Below are 23,657 nucleotides of genomic sequence, written 5' to 3' on the forward strand. Positions count from 1 at the left end.
CGCATATTTAAAATTATTAATTATTTATTATGGAAATTGTACTAGTCTGTCTATTATACATGCGTTTTCTTCTCACCTTTTAATATTGATGATTGGAAAGCCAATTTTAATATATGTACAATAAAAAAATCTGTATATCTTTTTTGATTCCTTTTAATTTTATTCGTTTTATTACTTTATTTATCATAAATTTTATTGTAAATATGTACAATGGTTGTGTGGCGGCTCGCTATACGACATGCTCGAGTTTGGTTACCTTCCTGCGAGTGGGGACCAACTCGGCTGGGTTCGGAGAGCGGCTACTCACTCTGCCTTCAGCTGTCATAAATAAAACACGTGCATTAACATGCCAGTCGTCTCATTCGTACATCCCCCATAACTGGTGACCCCCGACATCGAGCCACGCAGCCTCGATTAATTCAGCATGCCGCTGCTCATCCCTGCCTCGACGAGCCAAGCGGGAAAGCTACCCGCCGCGCCACCAACGCCATCGACACAGCACGTCGCGACCCGTGGGTGACAATAAACGAGCAGACACGGCTACCTACCTACCTACCGACTGGAGTCCAGCCACAACGTCGATGACAGGTGCTTAAAAAATGGGGAGCGAATGAGACGACGATCTTGACAGCTGGATGTGGAGTCATTCGCGATCCAGTACACATATGTAGGAATCTCATCACCGTAATCGAAACCATCGAAATCTATTACGACGGAGAATACATTTCTCACGCTCAACCATTGACGTCATTTCAAGTCGAAGAACACCTGCAGCCATTAAACTAAATCGAGTGGAACGACGCCAAACATTCGAGAAACGTCCACCCTAATCGACAAACCACATTCCTCGCATAACTCGCACACGTAAACACCACCTGCGACCAGTCACGTGGGTCCCCAAAAACAATATAAAAGGAGGTCCACCCCAAACAACTTCAGTCGACCCACAGCAACAAGAGTCGACACACAGCAGCGGACCAGCCGAACAAGCCAGCAACACACTGCCGCATCCAGAGACTTGCTGAACATAGCCGAATGCCCAGCCAGCGACACTCTACCATATCCAGGGACCTTCTGAACATGGCCGAATGCCGAGCCAGCAACACACTGCCATATCCAGAGACATCTGAACATAGCCGGATCCAGAGCAACGACACATTGCAGATCCAGCGGCCCGCACGACACCAAGTCAACAGCCAATAGCCGTCTCGAGAACACTACGATTCCAGCCACTTCAACAACATATTTATACACTTGTATATTCAAACAATAAAGTACCTTATTCAAACAAACAGCAGTATTAACTACTAAAACACAGACGAACTCGTCTATAATACATGGCGGACTGGTGGCGAAGAACACCTTCACAACTAGATCAGTCCCCATACATAGAACGGTCATCCAGCACCACAAGACATACACCACCTCAGCACCATCATCATCATCAAGGCCCCGTCCGTCCCCACGAGCGTCGTCACGCCGAGACGGGCGGCAGCGTTACACCTCCACGAGCCACAATGACTCACAGTCCAGCTCGGAGTATCATCAACCACATCGATGCCCCTGCCGCCCCCGCCGTCCAACCAACCGACATCAGCCTCGGAAGAGCGGCGCCGGCGCAGCATCGCATCGGCGCGACCATCGGACCAGCCACCGTCCTGCTCGCGACGTCACCGCCCTCGAATTTACCGACCATTCAGGGCGGTACACCTACACAGCAGATGACCTACGTCAACAAATTTTTTTCTCCCCACTCAACATTTTTTTTTCTCTTTCTTTGTGTAACAATAATTGTTTTCCTTTTGTAAAATTTGTTTCTTTTGTAATTTTTGTATCGCTGATGATGGGGGGGGGGAGTGATGTGGCGGCTCGCTATACGACATGGTCGAGTTTGGTTACCTTCCTGCGAGTGGTGACCAACTCGGCTGGGTTCGGAGAGCGGCTACTCGCTCTGCCTTCAGCTGTCATAAATAAAACACATGCATTAACATGCCAGTCGTCTCGTTCGTTCTTCCCCCATAGTTGCTATATAATATAGTATAGTATATATAGCAAAAGGTAATACAAAGCTACAAAAGCAATTAATTTTTTCAATGTCCTTAATTTAGTTCACTCGCCATTAGGTGGGAAATCCTTTTTAAATCTTCTGTCGGGCGCAATATGGTGTATATAGAGTTTAAGGGCTATTTGCAAAGAAATGTTATAACACTTATATTTCTATGTTACGACGCCATATGTAGAGGTTGTGATCGAGAAATCTCGTCTCGACATATCTCGTCTTGAGATTTATCGAGAATTCTCGAGAAATTTTGATTCTCGTTTCTCGAGAATATTTTATTGTAAAATTTTGAGATTCTCATTTCTCGAGAATATTTTATTATGAAAATTTGAGATTCTCGTATCTCGAGAAATCGTTTATTAGAATCTCGAAAATATCGAGAATATTCTTAATTTATCACTACATGTTTTTACTCAACAAACTGACTGATTTATATACTTGTTAACTCGTAAATAATTTTGTGAAGTATTATAATATGTATACATGGTCAGTATTTTTATTATTTGTCCGGTAAGTTATTATTCGGTCATCATATAAGTATATATACACACGTTACAACGAAATCGCACCATTTTTAAGTTACATATGTATATGTATGTGCATGTAGGTACTAGTCACTAGTGCGATAATATTTTAAATTTATCACTACATGTTTTTGTTCAATAAACTGACTGATTTGTATACTTGTTAACTCGTAAATCATTTTGTGAAGTATTGTATAGATGGTCAGTATTTGTATTACTTGTCCGGTAAGTTATTATCCGGTCATCATATAAGTACATATACACATGTCACAACGAAATCGCACCATTTTAAAGTTACATATATGTATGTGCATGTACGTACTAGTCACTAGTAGGAAAGTATTCGGTTATGATATCACTAAAACGCTAGTGAAAATATATTTTCACTGACAATATGACCCCACTTAACTCTTTGGCTGCTACGAGGTTTTTCAATGTCCAAGCGAAAAATGCTAACATTTGTAATTACTTTATAAAAAAATAAATATAATATTTTTTTTTTAAATACTTACTTCGCCGAACGCGCGTAATTTTTGTAATACTTTATATACATTTTTAAGAAGCAGTTGTGGACTCGCGCTCTCTCTTTCTGTCTTGCTTTTACATGCGTGCGTGCGAAAGAGATACCTATATATACACTAAATAAGTTTTGACGATTGTTTTCCGACGCTTTATTTTTTTCAATAATCTATTTTTAGACATCGATGTATCTTTATAACATGCGATACATTTGAAACAGGTAGCGGTCTTTCTCTCTTGGTTTTAATTGTGTACGTGTGAGCGAGGCACACAAGGATGCGAAGTTTCAAATAATCAAATAATTTTTCAACATGTATCATAAACATTTTGTATGCATTTGATTGATGGCACGAATTCGTGACCTACATATATAACTGAAAGCGGATTTCTATTGTTTATTTTTACTATTCCATTTATTTTAACTCTGCAAAATGATAACGGACAGTGAAAGTGACGAAAGCGAAATAATAGCTCCTCACCGAGGAACTCGACAAATCAGCACCTCTACTGATTCTGAAAATAAATTTATCGACAATAATCAATTCCTAAGTAATAACTCCTTATGACTTTAACAACGAACCCGAAATTGACATTGATAATGAACCCGAAATTGACTTTGATGATGAACCCGAAATTGAAAAGCTTTTATTTAAAAAATTGATAAATATTTATAAAGCTTGATTGAAAAATAAATATAAATACGTATATAAAAAAATGTTTCGTGCCACTGATGCGCTGGCGGCTCACAGAAAGTATTGAAAAACGACAATTAATGACGACATCAACGATCGTCGTCGCAATCTTCGCCGATTTCAAAACAACGATTTATCGTTGTTGTAGCAGTCAAAGGGTTAACACATAAAACAAAGATTTTTGATTTATTATTTATTTATTCGAGTATTTGTTCCTTAGATATTAATCAATTTAGTCAGTATTTTAATACGCATTCAGTAATACGGTCAGTTTTTTTATTATTTGTCCGGTCACAAAAACACGGGCAAAGCCGGGTAGCAACACTGGGAATTTTCTAAAATTCTTTTTTACATATTGTTATTTTTACTATTTTAAATAACTTTTGTATATTTTTATTTTCTTTTCATGCCTTCTTTTATAACTTTTTTTTTTATATAATTTTACTTTTTTTCTATTCAATGTTCTATTGTATCTCTCTATATCTTTCTTTCGTCAAGTCTTTAATAAAGTTGAAAACCCCTGATATAATATACATATGTAGTGTTTGTGTACTTTTGATTTTTGTATGTTGTCAAGTTTATATGCTAAAAAAATCAATTCACTATATTAAAAAAATAAATATACTTTCTCGAGAATCTCGAGAAACAAAAAAAGAAAATCTCGAATTCTCGAGACTCAAATATTTCGAGAAAATAAGATTCTCATATCTCGAGATTCAAATATTCCGAGAAAAGGAGATTCTCGAATCTCGAGAATCAAAATAAGTCGAGAAATCACAACCTCTAGCCATATGTTGATATCGCGTCGAAAAATTACTAAATAATAAAATTTACTACTATTGGTTTGAAACTCGGCTACTGCTGGTTTGAAACTCGAAATTAGGTGAATTTGTCCTTCGATATAAAGATATTAGACGAATTTACCATTCGGTCTATAGATTTTCGATAAAAGCGTCATTAGGTGAATTGATTTAGGTGTATTGCATTCGACCAATTTACCTGCTCCCCTTCTTTGGGGGGTTTTATACCAGCATGCAATTTTTTATGTTCCTCGAGGTTAGATTTTTTAAAAAATGATTTTAAACAAATGTCACATTTGTGTGGTTTTATCCCAGCATGCAAATTTTTATGTTGCTTGAGTTTATAATTTTCAGAAAATGATTTTAAACAAATATCACACTTGTAAGGCTTTTCACCCATGTGAGTTTTTAAATGTCTAACAAGTGCATCTTTTCGAATAAATGATTTTAAACAAATGTCACATTTGTGTAGTATCCCATAATGCAATGTTTTTTTATGGTTCTCGAGGATAGCTTTTAGAGTAAATGATTTTAAACAAATTTGACACTTGTAAGGCTTTTCCCCCGTGTGAGTTTTTAAATGTTGGACAAGTGTATGGTTTCGAATAAATGATTTTAAACAAATTTCACACTTGTAAGGCTTTTCCCCCGTGTGAGATCTCAAATGTGACAAAAGAGCAATTTTACGAACATATGATTTTAAACAAATGTCACATTGGTGTGGTTTTATCCCAGGATGCATTTTTTTATGTTTGTCGAGACTAGATATTTGAGTAAATTGTTGTAGACAAATTTCACACTTGTAAGGCATTTCCCCCGTGTGAGTTCTTAAATGTTGGACAAGTGTATCTTTTCGAATAAATGATTTTAAACAAATGTCACATTTGTGTAGTTTTATCCCAGTATGCGATTTTTTATGTTGCTCGAGTTTAGATTTTTGAGAAAATGATTTTAAACAAATATCACACTTGTAAGGCTTTTCACCCGTGTGAGTTTTTAAATGTTGAAAAAGTGTATCTTTTCGAATAAATGATTTTAAACAAATTTCACACTTGTAAGGCTTTTCCCCCGTGTGAGATCTCAAATGTGACACAAGGTCATCTTTACGAACATATGATTTTAAACAAATGTCACATTTGTGTGGTTTTATCCCAACATGCCAATTTTTATGTTGCTTGAGGTGACATTTTTCAGAAAATGATTTTAAACAAATATCACACTTGTAAGGCTTTTCACCCGTGTGAGTTTTTAAATGTTGGACAAGTGTATCTTTTCGAATAAATGATTTTAAACAAATTTCACACTTGTAAGGCCTTTCCCCCGTGTGAGATCTCAAATGTGACAAAAGATCAATTTTACGATAATATGATTTTAAACAAATGTCACATTTGTATGGTTTTATCCCAGCATGCATTTTTTTATGTTTGTCGAGACTAGACATTTGAGTAAATTGTTGTAGACAAATTTCACACTTGTAAGGCTTTTCCCCCGTGTGAGTTCTTAAATGTTGGACAAGTGTATCTTTTCGAATAAATGATTTTAAACAAATGTCACATTTGTGTAGTTTTATCCCAGTATGCGATTTTTTATGTTGCTTGAGGTAAGATTTGTGAGAAAATGATTGTAAACAAATGTCACATTTGTGTGGTTTTATCTCAGCATGCAATTTTTTATGTTGCTCGAGGATAGGTTTTAGAGTAAATGATTTTAAACAAATTTCACACTTGTAAGGCTCTTCACCCGTGTGAGATCCCAAATGTGACACTAGTTGATTTTTACGAACATATGATTTTAAACAAATGTCACATTTGTGTGGTTTTATCTCAGCATGCAATTTTTTATGTTGCTTGAAGTTAGATTTATCAGAAAATGATTTTAAACAAATATCACAATTGTAAGGCTTTTCGCCCGTGTGAGTTTTTAAATGTCTGACAAGTGAACTTTTTCGAATAAATGATTTTAAACAAATGTCACATTTGTGTAGTATCCCATAATGCAATGTTTTTTTATGGTTCTCGAGGCTAGCTTTTAGAGTAAATGATTTTAAACAAATTTCACACTTGTGAGGCTTTTCCCCCGTGTGAGATCTCAAATGTGACAAAAGAGCAATTTTACGAACATATGATTTTAAACAAATGTCACATTTGTGTGGTTTTATCTCAGCATGCAATTTTTTATGTTGCTCGAGGATAGGTTTTAGAGTAAATGATTTTAAACAAATTTCACACTTGTGAGGCTTTTCCCCCGTGTGAGATCCCAAATGTGACACAAGTTGATTTTTACGAACATATGATTTTAAACAAATGTCACATTTGTGTGGTTTTATCTCAGCATGCGATTTTTTATGTTGCTTGAAGTTAGATTTATCAGAAAATGATTTTAAACAAATATCACAATTGTAAGGCTTTTCACCCGTGTGAGTTTTTAAATGTCTAACAAGTGCATCTTTTCGAATAAATGATTTTAAACAAATGTCACATTTGTGTAGTTTTATCCCAGAATGACAATTTTTATGTTGCTTGAGGTGACATTTTTCAGAAAATGATTTTAAACAAATATCACACTTGTAAGGCTTTTCACCCGTGTGAGTTTTTAAATGTTGGACAAGTGGATATTTTCGAATAAATGATTTTAAACAAATTTCACACTTGTAAGGCCTTTCCCCCGTGTGAGATCTCAAATGTGACAAAAGATCAATTTTACGATAATATGATTTTAAACAAATGTCACATTTGTGTGGTTTTATCCCAGCATGCATTTTTTTATGTTTGTCGAGACTAGACATTTGAGTAAATTGTTGTAGACAAATTTCACACTTGTAAGGCTTTTCCCCCGTGTGTATTCTTAAATGTTGGACAAGTGTATCTTTTCGAATAAATGATTTTAAACAAATGTCACATTTGTGTTGTTTTATCTCAGCATGCAATTTTTTATGTTGCTTGAGGTAAGATTTGTGAGAAAATGATTGTAAACAAATGTCACATTTGTGTGGTTTTATCTCAGCATGTAATTTTTTATGTTGCTCGAGGACAGGTTTTAGAGTAAACGATTTTAAACTTATTTCACACTTGTAAGGCTCTTCACCCATGTGAGTTCTAAAATGTTTGACAAGTGTCTTTTTTCGAATAAATGATTTTAAACAAATATCACATTTGAACAGGTTTTCTGCAATATGTGATCTTTTGTGTAATTTTTTTGGCTTTAAACAAATTTCACTATTCTTTCGGTGAATTGTTGGTAGTGAAGGCTCATCGTCCCATATTACATCTTCCAATAAAACTTCTTCAGTCTTGATCTTCAAGCAATCATCTAACCTCAGTTGAGACGTTTCGTTGCTTCGAAAACAAGCCTTTCGAAAGCTGATCAATAATTCCAGATTGTTCTTACACGAAAGACACACCGTGTCTGGCAATCCATCGCCTCTTTTAACCTGCAAATAAAAAAAGTAGGATTGAACGGTGAGAAGAGTTGGGAGAACCAATTGGGTCCACAACAATTGTAACCTGTAACCTACATCAATTTGACAGCAGGTCCGAATGCGTTGCTCCAGACGCTCTGGATGAGGATCGCCGAAGATGGAGACGGAAGATTCGGCCGGAGCTAATCCAAGACAAAGCCTGCACTCCATCGTTCCTGTATCGAACTCTGACAGCAACCGGACGACTCGCCTTCGCCCTGCAATTTTTTTTTTTTGTCTAAATTTGGAACTAGTTATACGGGAGAAATGTTAGGCAAAAAATTATTTGGTTATTTTATAATTCCAATTGGTCTAATAGAATATATAATAAACGAACAGTAATTTATTCATTTTTGTTCAGTAAATAATAATTTTTTTATCAGTAAATAAATCCATTTTGATCAGTATTTTATTTAAAATTATCTCAGTTCCGGATCCGGATTCACGTTACAGTTCGGGGCCGGATTCCTGTTTCAGTTCTCGATTTCCGATTTATGTTTCGGTTCCGATTCAAATTAATTTTTACTACTCGTATTGAAACTTTATTTAAAATCATGTATCAATTTGTTTCAGACACCACCCGTTGAAATTTCAACGGGCACATTATTACAAATATGAAGGAGATAATAAAATACATAGATTAAAAAATAAGCGAGTAAAGGTCTGTTCATACCTATCCAGCACGGATTCACGCAAGTGCGGATAGTACTCTCTGGCACATTCTACATACATATATGGACGTATTCATTCTCCATTCGCGCATGCTCATTTACGCATTCATGCGCGTCCATATAGAATGTACCAAAGAATACTATCCGCACTAGCATGACACCTGCAGGATAGGTATGAACAGACCTTAAAACTATAAATACATTCATAAATTGAAATTGAACGTACATATGTATGTGAGTTGTACCAAACGTGTTAGAGCGGTCCTCGCGTTGGGAAGATGGGAAGATGGCGTACGTGTATAGGTGTCGTATAATACGTGGGGACCTGGACCCTTGACTGACCTGTGATATGTTCCTGGTTGGCCGCTCGTCGTCTAGTCGTCTAGGTGAAAAGCTGGCGGACCTACGGAAATACCTAGACCTACCTTCCGGAAAGTGAGTGGGAAGGTCACATGCGTGGAAGATTCAGGAGACGCAGAGGACGAACTGGTTGGAGGTCAGGCGGGGGAGAAGCCAAGCCAACCCAACCTAAACATGCTGCCAACTGCCAACTGCCAACTGACAGGACGATGACGAGTATTTTAAATGTGATTTATTTTTAATTAGTATAACTCAGAGAAATGTTATAACATTTCGGAGTGTATTTAATTGATCAGTAATTTATTCAGCTTTTGATCAACAACAATAACTAAATTTTTAGTCATTATTTCGAAATTATCAATGAGTATTCTAAATGATCAATGCGCTATGATCAGTTATTCAGTCATATATTTGGGTATTAAACTAAAGGATCTGTATAACGAACGGTTTGCGCGCGCTTATACTGATCTCGCGGTGGGAAATGCAGAGGGCGGGTACGTCGTCCTTCCAGGAATCGCGTTATGGGAAACGTTGACTAACCTGGGATATCGAAGGTTTTTCGGGAAGTGTACAGACTCCAGGGATGCTGATGGAGGAGTAGTAGGACCTACTCCTGTGCCCCTGTCTGCCAGGGGCCGCTGCTGCATGTGCTGGTGTGGTAGCACCCTCGCTCCGGGCTGATCGACCAGATCCTCCTGCTCTTGCGCAACTAGTGGCGCGCCAACTAGGAACTGGCCAGGAGTTATGGGAGCTGGGTTGGGAAGGTCGAAAGATGTGAGGGTTAAAGGGCGCTGGTACATTGCGCTTCGGCAAGCGGAATCTTCGTTCCGCGGAAATACGCGATTCGTCCAGGGGACGCGTAACTGTCTTGACTGGACGTCTCGCGCCAAAACAAGATAACGGATCACGACCCGTTGTGTGATGGCAATTCCGAGAATCGCTTGAAACTGTGGGCGCTTCTAGAGAGCCGCCCAATATCCAGCCGAAAGCTGTATTCATCATCGCGATGCGTCCTCTTCTGTCACCGCGTGACTTGGAGGGAACTAAAATGGTACGTTTTCCAATTGCGTAATATCGCATGATAGGTGTCGCTGCCTATCACCATATCCACTGTACCGGGAATATCGAATGACGGATCGGCAAGTGGAAGATGAAACGGCAAATGGCTCCGAATCTCGGACACGTTGCGCGATGGAAGTTGATTCGCGATCTCGGGCATGATTGCGCAATCGAGATCAACACTGGAGCCCTGATTGGGGATGCGCGGTAGAATTTGAATTACCGCGCCACTAGTAATGGACGTCCTATTTGAACCTGTTCCTACCAGGTTGACATCCATCCTTTTTGACTTTAAGGCAAGTCGCCTTCTTAAGTCTTCAGAGATGAGGTTGAGTTCGGAGCCGTTATCTAACAATGCTCGAACCTTGTGCGAACGCCCATCTCCGCCGCGAACTTGTACTTCCACGGTGGATAACAGGACAGTTCGGGCGTGAGAAGGCGATACGCGTCTCACCGAGTGTAAAACCAACGATGATTTTACGGGTTTGGCGTTCTCTGATTTTTTGGGGCTCCGATAATGTTTGGCCTTATTTGAAGGCGAAGTTTGGTATGGAGTTGAGTCATGTAACATGGTGTGATGGGCATGACCGCATTTGAAGCATCTCTGCTTTGTTTGGCACGCGTGAACTATGTGCCCTGGTCTCAAGCAGTTGAGACATAGTCGACGTTTTATGGCGTTCGACCTACGTTCATCACCACTCTTTTGGCGGAATGATGGACAGGCTAGCAGAGAATGACTTCCGCTGCAACTGATGCAGGAGGGGCGTTCCCTCCTCACATGCAGAACTGCTGCCTTCGGATTCGTAATGGTTCTTGGTCGAGGATTCGACTCGCCTTTTAAGACGAAGTCGGCATTTGCCATCGATTGGCACTGAAGCGTCAGAAATTCGATGAGTTTGTGGAATGTACACTCCTCATGTTTTGGCGCTTGAAGCTCCCATTGTCGAACCGTGTATCGATCGAGCTTCCTAGTGATGCACATGACCAAAATGTCGTCCCAAGTGTCGACCGGAACGCCCAAGCTGGCCAGTGCACGGACGTGCATGTTAAAATCGTCTATGCAGCGATGCAAACTTGCGTAACTATTGGACGCAATTTGTTCCGCGTCCAATATTGCGCGAATGTGGGACTGAACAACAATTTTTTTATTGTTGTAGCGCTGCTCCAGAATGGACCAAGCGCGGGAGAAGGAATCATCAGATAACTCTAAGCCACTGACTACGCGATTGGGTTCTCCCTTTAGGACTGCCAACAAGTATTGGAAACGGGCGAGTTGAGAAGTTTCGCCGGCCATAGCGACCAAGAAGCGTTGTGAGAAAAGGGGCCAATTTTGGACGTTGCCTTCGAAGGTGGGCAACTCCAAACGGGGCAATTTTATTGCCGAATTTGATTGCGATACAGCGGACATCGTGACGGCAGCGCCACCTACCGGCGAAGCGCTCAGTTGCAGCTCCCGCAATCTGAGCATTTCCATACATCGTTCGAGGGCGATTAAGTATTCCGTCTCGAACTCGTCAATGACGGACTCGGAGGCCCGAGCCTCCGCTTCGTCCAGCTCGTCAATCTGAGCTTGGACCGATTCGAAATCAGACAACAGAGGTTTAATTATCTCGAGTCTGATTTTGAGCATGGAAATACTCAGATCCCCCTCCAAATGGTTCGCATTTCTCGTTAACCGAGCGCGAATGCTTTTCCGCGTATTCCGAAGTGCTTCCATTTTGGACACGACAAAAAATAAACAATGGAAAAGACACGGGAAAAGAAACAAAATGGCGACCAAAAATCACAACAACAACAGAAAAATGCTAATTACGACCAACCTAGATTAGACGACGCTGGAAGACCAGCTCTGAAGAAATCCGGCTCTTTCGAAGGACCTAATGTACAGACTCCAGGGATGTTCAACTCGAGAGCACCCCCGAAGTCGGTTTTGTGAAATAGCTAGTGGTAAGCTTGGGCGGGGCTGATTTCCTCAAGGTGCCTTCCTTCGTCGTCGGTGGTCTGGTCTCTGCTGATGTCGGCTCGGCTCGATGTATATCTCGCTCTCTCTCGTACAGTGTGCGTAAGTGAGTGTGATACAGGACTGTGGCGGCTCGCTTATACGACATGGTCGAGTTTGGTTGCCTTCCTGCGAGTGGGGACCAACCCGGCTGGGTTCGGAGAGCTACTACTCACTCTGTCTTCAGCTGTCATATAATAAACACGTGCATTAACATGCCAGTCGTCTCATTCGTTCATCCTCCATACTGGTGACCCACGACATCGAGCCACGCAGCCTCGATCAATTTCAACATGCCGCTCATCCCTGCCTCGCCGAGTCAGGCGGGAGAAGCTACCCGCCGCGCCCCCATCGCCATCAACAGAGCGCGTCGCGGCCCGCGGGTGACAATAAACGAGCAGACACGGCTACCTACCTACCTACCTACCTACCGACGTCCAGCCACAACGTCGACGACAGGTGCTTTTAAAAAATGGGGGAGCGAATGAGACGACGATCTTGACAGCTGGATGTGGAGTCATGCGCGATCCACTACACATAGAACGGTCATCCAGCACCACAATACATACACCACCTCAGCACCATCATCATCATCATCATCAAGGCCCCGTCCGTCCCCACGAGCGTCGTCACGCCGAGACGGGCGGTAGCGCTACAACAACTCCACGAGCCACAACGACTCACAGTCCAGCTCGGAGTATCATCAACCACATCGATGCCCCTGCCGCCCCCGCCGCCCCACCAACCGACATCAGCCTCGGAAGAGCGGCGCCGCCGCAGCATCGCATCGCGCGACCATCGGACCACCCACCGTCCTGCTCGCGACGTCACCGCCCTCGAATCTACCGACCATTCAGGGCGGTACACCTATGTACACAGCGGATGACCCACGTCAACATATTTTTTTTCTCCCCACTCAATAATTTTTTTGCTTTTTGTGTAACAATAACTTTTTTTCTTTTGTAAAATTTGTTTCTTTGTAATTTTGGTATCGCTGATGCTGGGGGGGGAGTGATGTGGCGGCTCGCTTATACGACATGGTCGAGTTTGGTTGCCTTCCTGCGAGTGGGGACCAACCCGGCTGGGTTCGGAGAGCTACTACTCACTCTGTCTTCAGCTGTCATATAATAAACACGTGCATTAACATGCCAGTCGTCTCATTCGTTCATCCTCCATAGGACAAAGGCGGGAAATTGTATAATAATGAAAACAGGTTGTAATTCTGTTTGTATGGTGACTGTATTTTATATATATATATATATATATATATATATATATATATATATATATATATATATATATATATATATATAATATATATATATATATATATATATATATATATATATATATATATATATATATATATACAGAGATCAAGCAGGGGGGACAGGGGGGGGGAGTAAACAAAGTAACCACGCGTGCCTTTTGAGGTTAGCCACGCGTAGCTCAGTTGTCTGCCTTCTGGACGAAGACAGACCAAGCTTCCTCTGGTGCACACCGGACGGATACTGGAGCTGGTCTCCAAGTATCGTCACAACCCTCACCAGCCTTTAGCTGGTGATTTCGGTGGCGAGGTGGGCCCCGTAAACACCGGGGTGTTTACGCGCCAAACCGCTATTGACAATTGTCAGTTTGTGTGCCAACCGCTGTCTCAGGGTGGCCAGCACAAAAATATATCGAACAAATCGTGGGTCGTAAGGCCACGAAAGCCGATCATCAGACATAGTCTGAACAGGAAGGTTTCTGATTGCTGGCTCGACTCGATGAATCACCGCTGGTCTGGTCACAACAGCGGGTGGTAGAGGTTGGAGACAAGCTCTGTACTGCCTGTGAGAAAGGGTTACGATGGTGCCAGAGTAATGAGTGGTGCATACAACGGTCTACAAAAAAAGATAACTGAACTCGAACCAAACGCTCATTACGTTCACTGTGCAGCTCATAATTTAAATCTCGACATTAAAGATACCCTATCTGATGTGCCAAAAGCTTCTTATTTTTTTGATGTGGTTGAACAAATTTATAAATTTTTCGCTGTCAGCATTAACAGATGGGAAGTTTTTAAGGAAAATTCACCATCAGTTACTTTAAAAAGATTGAACCCTACTCGTTGATCTTCAAGACTAGATTCCATCAATGCACTTCGATATTCATATACAGATGTTTTAAAATGTTTTACAGAAATAATTAAAAAAAAGTAAAAGAAAGGATGAACAATCAGAAGCAAAGGGACTGTTCCGACTTTTGTAATGACGTGTGGCAAACAGTCTTATTAACTGATTGTCGATTGGCATTATTGACGAGTTGGCATTAGTGTCGGCCCAAGCGGAAATACGCGACGGTCGACAGAGAGTCACCGAGTAGACGGCGTACGGACAGCTTGTGTTCCGTACGCTCCGCTGGCCCACCACGTGCAAATTTTACATTTCAATAAACTACATCAAACCATTATCGAAGTCTTTTCCATGATGGTCACTTCGAACCGGACACCAGTAACCTAGGCCACAACACCAAACGGACAAACCAATAGGAAAAAACGTGGTCGAGAAAAAATGGATGTCAATTAAGAAATCGGTATCGTTCCTTTGTTACTATCCATACCTTTCCAATACTAATAACATGTTTGCTTCTATTTCAGCAATATATTGATTGATGTACAGAGGTACATGACCGCGTGATTGACGCAGAAAATATATAAATAAAAACATAACCTACAAAGACGCATGGGACACAGAGGTAATCCAAAATTATCGGAACGATCACATAAACATCGTAAAGGATATTCAAGTAAGTGAATGTATTCAATCTCAGGCAATCTGTTCAAAAGGCAATCATGTGGGTAGGTCAGTTTTTAAAATATGTTTTAAAGTATAACAATTAATTAACGCGATTGTATAAAATAATATCGCGCTACGAAGGAAGGTTTCATCGGTCGCATCGAATTTCGTATTAAAAGTGTAAAATCAGATGTAGTGTAAAATTAGCAAAGCACGTGGAGAATTATACTTGTAGCCCCAAAGTGGATTAAATCAAGTACATACCGGTATATTCATATCGGTAGATCTTTGTTTCTTAATGTGTGTAGAAACACCCTCCCCCCCCCCCCTTCCACGATAAATGTGGAATTATACTTGTAGCCCCAAAGTGGCTTAAACCAAGTACATACCGGTATATTCATATCGGTAGATCTTTGTTTCTTAATGTGTGTAGAAACACCCTCCCCCCCCCCCCCTTCCACGATAAATGTGGAATTACACTTGTAGCCCCAAAGTGGATTAAATCAAGTACATACCGGCATATTCATACATCGGTAGATCTTTGTTTCTTAATGTGTGTAGAAACACCCTCCCCCCCCCCCCCCTTCCACGATAAATGTGGAATTACACTTGTAGCCCCAAAGTGGATTAAATCAAGTACATACCGGCATATTCATACATCGGTAGATCTCTTTGTTTCATAATGTGTGATGAAACAGTGGTGATTTAAAATAAATCACAAGACTTGTAGCCCCAAAGTGGTTTAAATCAAGCACCCACCAATTTAGGGTTGTAATTTCTTCCAAAATATGTTGGATAGATTCTGGTGATAATAGTTAAAGTAGAATATTAAGATTCACGGTTAATCATTGAATATTATTACCTTATCTCTACGAATAGTTCAATTGACAGCTATAGTAGAGAATAACTGTATTTATGAGACGAAATAGTGCAACTTTCTGAAACAAATGTCAAGTGCTGAAAACGAGGAAATAGAAGCTTCGACTTCCAAGTCGCATAAAGGTCGAAATCCAACTAGGGACGTAGAACCTATTAGAGACAGGTCAAGCTCTAGAATACATCAGACTCGAAGTCAGACTCAATCGATAGAAATATTAGCGAAAGAAAATAAAGTAGAAGTTACAATGGCGTCAATAGAATTAAGGTATTCGGGCGCGTTAAAAAGACTAAAGGGAAAAATAGAAAGAACCTCCGAAATAAATGAAGGCCAGTATCAAACCATTAAAGAAGCATACGATTATGTCCGAAAACTCCATTATGAGTATTTAGATAACCTCACAGATATAGAGCAGGCGGATCAAATAGACGAAGAGTTCGACATGATTTCAATGACAATTCAAAATCTTAAAGCGACATTAGATAGACAATCCATTCAAAATAATCAACTAAAAGTAGAGCAAACAACAATTAAATTTGCTAGAGATAAGTTACCGACGTTGACTATTCCCACATTTCAGGGAGATCCATCTGAATGGCAATCATTTCAACAAACCTTCAAAAATATAATAGGAAATAAACCTGAATATTCTAATGTCACTAAATTACTATATTTGCATCAATCATTACTCGGTCCCGCTTTAGCAGCTGTCTCAGGGTTAGATATTAACTCAGACAATTACGAAACAACTTGGAGTATTTTAGACAAGCAATATAATTTACCAAGACTTAATCTCAAAACTAGGATCAACTCACTTTGTGACTTAAAATTAATCACAAAGGAATCACATATCGAATTGAGAGATCTATTAAATAAGGTAACGGTGTGTATTAAAAACATTGAATCATTGGGTTACGCGAGAGAAATTTTAGATCCATGGGTAACATGTTTAGTTCTAAGGAAATTACCATTTAGTTTATTAAAGGACTGGGAAACATCTCTGGTTGACAGAGAAATGCCACCGTACGAGAAGTTAGAAACGTTTCTGCAGAATAGATGTAATGTATTACAATCTACTGCATCTGTAACTACGGTGAAGGAATTCCCTCATAGTCGTCAAAGAATCATGAGAACTCATGTCGCGAACAAAAACCCATCAAGTAAGGTAAACGCATGCGCATTCTGTCGAAATAATCATTTCATAGGCAAATGTGATAAATTCAAAGCAAAATCCAGTATGGAAAGAAATGAATTCGTTAAATCTAATAACATGTGTTTTAAATGTTTAAATTCATCGCATAAGATAACAAATTGCAAGTCTAACTATAATTGCTTAAGGTGCAAACAAAACCATCATACTTTGTTGCATCAGGACGATACATTTAGTTCAAATAATACGGGAAGGAAGTCAATTAATGCTCATTCTACTTATTTCTCTCAAAGGGAGATAATTTTACCCACGGTACAAGTAGACATTATAACGTCCAATGGAACGGTCGTTAAGGGTCGCACATTATTAGATTCCGGCTCACAAGTCAACTATGTTACCACATCTTTCGCTAAGAAGAATAACTTCAAGTTAGAGAAAATCTCTCAAAAAATTGTAGGTATCGCTAATCAAGAAAGTAGCATTCGTCACATCACCAAGGTGACCATAAGGTCTTCAACCACTAATTACTCAACCAAAGTGTTGTGTTTGGTATTACCAGAAATTACTGGCGAAATTCCAACTGTGAAACTGGATCAACAGTTAATTTCAATACCAGCGGGAATCAAGTTATCAGATCCCCTTTGGAATAAACCGACGCCAATCGATTTATTGCTCGGCGCCGAGATTTGCGTTCATGCTATGAAAGCAGGAACCATCCAGTTAGGAAAAGGTATGCCTATCTTAAAGGATACCGAATTCGGATGGACAATAGTTGGTCCATATCCCGAAGTAAATAATGCTCCAGGGAAGAGCCACATAGGCTTAAGTCAATTAGACAGTCACATTCAAAACTTTTGGATGATCGACCAGGTTCCTATGGTAAAACATCAATCTCTTGAGGAGAAAAGATGTGAGGAACATTTCCAAGCACACACATCACGAGATAAAAACGGTAGATTTTGTGTAGCTTTACCATATAAAAATTCCCCGGTAGTATTAGGAAGTTCATTGCACATTGCGGAGAAAAGACACAAAACTTTGGAAAGACGTTTTTTAGCCAATAATAATTTAAAAATGGAATACAATAAAGTTTTAGAAGAGTACATAAATTTAGGACATATGTCAGAGTGTGAACCTCCGGAGGCACATGAGGTTCATTGTTATTTACCTCATCACGTCGTGGTTAAGGAGTCTAGCCTTACCACTAAATATCGTGTAGTTTTTGATGCGTCCGCAAAGACAACGTCCAATATCTCACTAAATAATATTTTGATGGTGGGACCTAGTGTCCAATCAGATTTGTTAAGTTTACTACTCAACTTTCGACTCCATAAATACGTGATTACTGCGGATATTAAGCAGATGTACCGACAGATTCAAATAGCAGAGAAAAACAAAAATGTACAATTAAATCATAATTCGTTATGGTGGGACGGCCCTAGTTGGTTGAAATTAGACGAATCACGATGGCCTCGAAGACCTCCTGAGATCACAATAGATCTTCCAGAGAGAAGGGTAGTCACTAACGCTACCCTTGTGAGGGAAAATAATTGGATAGATAAATATTCTCATCTTCCAAGACTCCTTCGAGTTTTATCATATGTTCGTCGGCCACTAAGGAATAAACAATTAAACGTTAAAGAAAATAACGAACCGTCCGCTTTAGAATTAAATGATGCTTTAAATAATTTGATTAGGTTATCGCAAATGGAATCATTTCCATTGGAATATCGTTTGCTGAGCAAGGGACATCCAATTCCCAGTAGCAGTAAATTAGCTAAATTGTCCCCTCTATTCCACGAGAATTTAATTTGTGTTGGAAGTAGACTTCCTCTGGGAACAACTCTATCAAAGTCACCCATTATCTTGTCAAATAAGCATAAACTTACACACATGATTGTCCGAGACGCGCACTTGAAATATATTCACTTGGGTACTCAAGCCTTACTGTCGTTATTGCGGCAGACCTATTGGCCATTGGCCGGACATAATACTGTCAAAGGAGTGGTGCGTTCATGTGTCATTTGTTTCAGAAATAAACCACTGTCACACAATAGATTAATGGGATTACTCCCGCTTGAACGTACCACTGCGAATTTTCCTTTCAGTCATGTGGGGATAGACTTCGCAGGACCTTTTCCTGTGAAGAGTGGTTGCAATAAGAATTCTAAGATAATTAAGGGTTACGTTTGTGTCTTTGTGTGTTTTTCCAGTAAGGCAGTTCACTTGGAACTTGTCGGAGACTTAACGAGTTCAAATTTATTAAATTGTTTAAGAAGATTCGTAGCCAGACGTGGCAGGCCCAATACGATATATTCCGACAATGCTACTAATTTTGTCGGTGCAAGTCGTGAACTCGTTAATTTAGTAAAATTAATTTACGAACGTCCTCATGAGGAGAAGCTACTACGGTATGTAGCCTCCGAAGGGATTCGTTGGAAGTTTAACCCGCCAAGGGCGCCTCACATGGGAGGGCTGTGGGAAGCAGCGGTTAAATCCATGAAGATTCATTTAAACAAGGTGTTAAAGGCCACCACCTTAAATTTCGAATCATTTTGTACGGTATTGACTCAAATAGAAGCTTGCATGAATTCCCGTCCTCTTAGTCCCTTGTCTTCGGATCCACTAGACCTTTTACCCCTCACACCTGGACATTTCTTAATTGGCAGATCCTTACTCGCTCTTCCAATGGAGGTTAAATATAACACTAATGTCCATGCCAATCTGCTTCAGATACAATTGACCACAGCAGCATTTTGGAAACGTTGGTCGGCGGAATATTTACATTCTTTGCAGTTACGACACAAATGGAAGAAGGACTCGAGCAACAATCTGAGTGTGGGTCAAATGGTCCTGTTAAAGGAGGAACACATGCTGCCAACCCGATGGGTCTTGGGTCGAGTCACTAAATTGTATCCCGGACCAGATGGCAGAGTTCGAGTCGTCGACGTCTTTACTGCCAGCGGAGAGTTTCGTCGGTCCAGTCATCTAGTGGCGCCATTGCCGATTCTACCACAAGGACCACTTGACAGGAAGGAAGATCAGCAAGAGGGAGGAGAAACAGCAGCTTCAATTCCGTCAACTTCGGTAGCTTAGTTTAACCCGAAGACACTACCCCCAACTCATATTACTTATTAGATGTAATCATGAGTTTAAATCATTCAATGTTAATAGTAGTACTCCGTAATTCACTTTAATTGTGTTGTGTGTATAATTTAAGCTATTTTCATTTTAACATTCGGCAGTATATATCTCCGAATTTAATCTAATCATTTTGTCTTTATAATATAAGACTTGTCTCATGTCATCACTCGGAAGGATTATATCCGAGTTTAAAATAAACTGTTCAAATTTGACAGTTAAAATTAGATTCATGATTTGTTAATGTTAGTCTCCAAGCCACACTTAATGGAGTCATCCGCAGGTCTTATGTTTCTTGTTATGAAAACATAAGTTAACTCTTACTGTTTATAGTATTTATGTGAATCATAGAATAAGTAAATATTATAATACTGAACATTTCGATGTTTAACGTAGAGACATCTATAATCATAGTTCGCCTTCATTTCCTGCTTGTAGGAATGAATGAATGACTTTCCAATTTACTTTTAATTTAGCAATGTTTGTGCTACTTGTTGATGAAATCAAGTTAACTTAGGAGCATTACACTCACTAATCAAGTTTAGTTGATCGGTAATAGCTGATCTGTCTTGACAACTGTAACAGTGTCAACATTGTATTGTCTAAGTTAACATCAAGATGAGGAATGCTTAAGTTTTAAACCATATACAGTCCACTCTCTCTTCTTTAAAGTAAACTTATCTTGTAATGCTTATTCACAGCTTCAAAGGAGATTTCAAAAATTTTAATGTAAATAGAAACAACATTCACCAGAGGTATACCTATAAGTTGAAATATTACTGAACCAATAAATTGATTTTATCCTCACACTGGATGAGGCAAAGGTTTCATTATTCACCCTCTATTTAATTATTTTAAGAGCTATGATTTATTGTAAACGACTCGTCAGTAATGCTGTAACTCTGTAGAATAACTGTATTGTTCAACAGTTTTCCTATGTGGGACTATGTTCCGACTTTTGTAATGACGTGTGGCAAACAGTCTTATTAACTGATTGTCGATTGGCATTATTGACGAGTTGGCATTAGTGTCGGCCCAAGCGGAAATACGCGACGGTCGACAGAGAGTTCGAGCAGACGGCGTACGGACAACTTGTGTTCCGTACGCTCCGCTGAACCACCACGTGCAAATTTTACATTTCAATAAACTACATCAAACCATTATCGAAGTCTTTTCCAGGGACTAAAAAAGAAAATGGAAAGTTTCGAATTTATTATCCTACTCGTGCTTTTTGATAACATTCTTCAGCCTCTCAACTTTGTATCAAAGCTCCTACAATCAAAAAACGTCGATGTCATCAGTGCTCAGTCGATGATCAAAAATGCATACGACAATCTCAATCGTTTTAGGAATACATTTGAAGAATTTGTAACGATTTCATCAACGATTGCAACAAAATGAGGTTTGGAGTAGGGTTTCTGACCCGGGTCGACCCGGGACAGACATTCCCGGGAATTCACGGAATTTTTGTTGTCCCGTGTCCCGGGAATTTTTATCTCAAATCCCGGGAATTGGATTTAAAAAATTCTTTTAAACATACAACATTTTCACGACTACACGAAGGGAAATAATAAATCAAATACACAAAGAATCGTAAAATATTCTCAAAAATTAAAATCGAAGAAAGAAGAAGACTAAAACTGATTTTTTTAACATAAAATTTAAATAATTCTGATTTTATACCGAACAAAACATTCTTTAAATGTTGTAATAAAAGCGAATGTATATAGAATGTACTAAAGAATACTGTCCGTACTTGCAGGATTCGGGTCGTGCTGGATAGGTATAATCAGACCTTTAATCGGGACGCCTGACAACCCTAGGCATAATGGAGTTGATCATTTTTATTATCAACTAGTGTTGGACCCGTTGATTTCAACGGGTGGTTTCGAAAAGGAATTGAAACTCGAATAAAAATAAAGTTAAAGATATTGAATCGACTGGTATCGGAAAGAAATTGATTACGAATTACGAATTACGTTTTGTGTATCGCCGACCCCCCGACGCCTTTGCCCCCAGCGCCCCCGATGCCTCCGTCGCTCCGGGGCCTTCGGCCCCAGCGCCGCCGACGCCTCCGGCGCCCACAGCACCCCCGATGCCTTCGGCATCCCGGGGGCTTCGCCCCCAGCGCCCCGATGCCTTCGGCACCCCGGGGGCTTCGCCCCCAGCGCCGCCGACGCCTCCGGCGTCCCCAGCACCCCGGGGGCTTCGCCCCCAGCGCCCCCGATGCCTTCGGTATCCCGGGGGCTTCGCCCCCAGCGCCCCGATGCCTTCGGCACCCCGGGGGCTTCGCCCCCAGCGCCCCCGATGCCTTCGGCATCCCGGGGGGCTTCGCCCCCAGCGCCCCGATGCCTTCGGCACCCCGGGGGCTTCGCCCCCAGACCCCCGATGCCTTCGGCACCCCGGGTGCTTCGCCCCCAGCGCCCTCGGCTGAAAAAACTGAAAAAAATGAAAAAATGAAAAAAATGAAAAAACTGAAAAAAGTGAAAAAATGAAAAAAATGAAAAAAATGAAAAAAAAGAAAAATCTGAAAAAATGAAATAAATTAAAAAAATGAAAAAAATGAAAAAAATGAAGAAAATGAAAAAACTGAAAAAATGAAAAAAATGAAAAAATGAAAAAAATGTGTTGGACCCGTTGATTTCAACGGGTGGTTTCGAAAAGGAATTGAAACTCGAATAAAAATAAAGTTAAAGATATTGAATCGACTGGTATCGGAAAGAAATTGATTACGAATTACGAATTACGTTTTGTGTATCGCCGACCCCCCGACGCCTTTGCCCCCAGCGCCCCCGATGCCTCCGTCGCTCCGGGGCCTTCGGCCCCAGCGCCGCCGACGCCTCCGGCGCCCACAGCACCCCCGATGCCTTCGGCATCCCGGGGGCTTCGCCCCCAGCGCCCCGATGCCTTCGGCACCCCGGGGGCTTCGCCCCCAGCGCCGCCGACGCCTCCGGCGTCCCCAGCACCCCGGGGGCTTCGCCCCCAGCGCCCCCGATGCCTTCGGTATCCCGGGGGCTTCGCCCCCAGCGCCCCGATGCCTTCGGCACCCCGGGGGCTTCGCCCCCAGCGCCCCCGATGCCTTCGGCATCCCGGGGGGCTTCGCCCCCAGCGCCCCGATGCCTTCGGCACCCCGGGGGCTTCGCCCCCAGACCCCCGATGCCTTCGGCACCCCGGGTGCTTCGCCCCCAGCGCCCTCGGCTGAAAAAACTGAAAAAAATGAAAAAATGAAAAAAATGAAAAAACTGAAAAAAGTGAAAAAATGAAAAAAATGAAAAAAATGAAAAAAAAGAAAAATCTGAAAAAATGAAATAAATTAAAAAAATGAAAAAAATGAAAAAAATGAAGAAAATGAAAAAACTGAAAAAATGAAAAAAATGAAAAAATGAAAAAAATGAAAAAAATGAAAAAAATGAAAAAATGAAAATTATGAAAAAAATGAAAATTATGAAAAAAATGAAAAAACTGAAAAAAACTGAAAAAACTGAAAAATATGAAAAATATGAAAAAAAAAAAATTTTGTTCCCCATACTGGTTGACGGTTGATCGTTCGTCACATATATACAAATATACAA

The 23,657-nt window shown here is 40.4% G+C and overlaps 2 protein-coding genes and 1 long non-coding RNA gene across 5 annotated transcripts in view; 1 reads left to right on the forward strand and 2 right to left on the reverse strand.

The window, feature by feature from the left end:
• The window catches only part of LOC143921171 (uncharacterized), an 895,047-nt gene that overhangs the window by 186,656 nt on the left and 684,734 nt on the right, over positions 1-23,657 (forward strand). The gene's annotated exons all lie outside the window — the stretch shown is intronic.
• Positions 1-23,657, reverse strand: part of LOC143921164 (uncharacterized) — a 754,379-nt gene that overhangs the window by 185,538 nt on the left and 545,184 nt on the right. The gene's annotated exons all lie outside the window — the stretch shown is intronic.
• On the reverse strand, positions 4,003-9,252 carry LOC143921129 (uncharacterized). Of its 3 annotated transcripts, none has more exons than XM_077444258.1 (3): positions 9,148-9,252; positions 8,109-8,269; positions 4,003-8,024 (listed from the first exon to the last, which is right to left on the reverse strand). In XM_077444258.1, exons 2-3 carry the CDS (start codon positions 8,220-8,222, stop codon positions 4,752-4,754), a joined length of 3,387 nt encoding a protein of 1,128 aa, XP_077300384.1. In that variant the 5' UTR covers positions 8,223-8,269; positions 9,148-9,252; the 3' UTR covers positions 4,003-4,751. The 3 variants fall into 3 exon arrangements, with proteins under 3 accessions (XP_077300384.1, XP_077300382.1, XP_077300383.1); XM_077444256.1 differs by having other exon boundaries at positions 9,065-9,252; XM_077444257.1 differs by having other exon boundaries at positions 8,109-8,714; positions 8,924-9,252.

Source organism: Arctopsyche grandis, chromosome 13, assembly GCF_051622035.1.
Source record: "Arctopsyche grandis isolate Sample6627 chromosome 13, ASM5162203v2, whole genome shotgun sequence".
Classification (NCBI taxonomy): domain Eukaryota; kingdom Metazoa; phylum Arthropoda; class Insecta; order Trichoptera; family Hydropsychidae; genus Arctopsyche; species Arctopsyche grandis.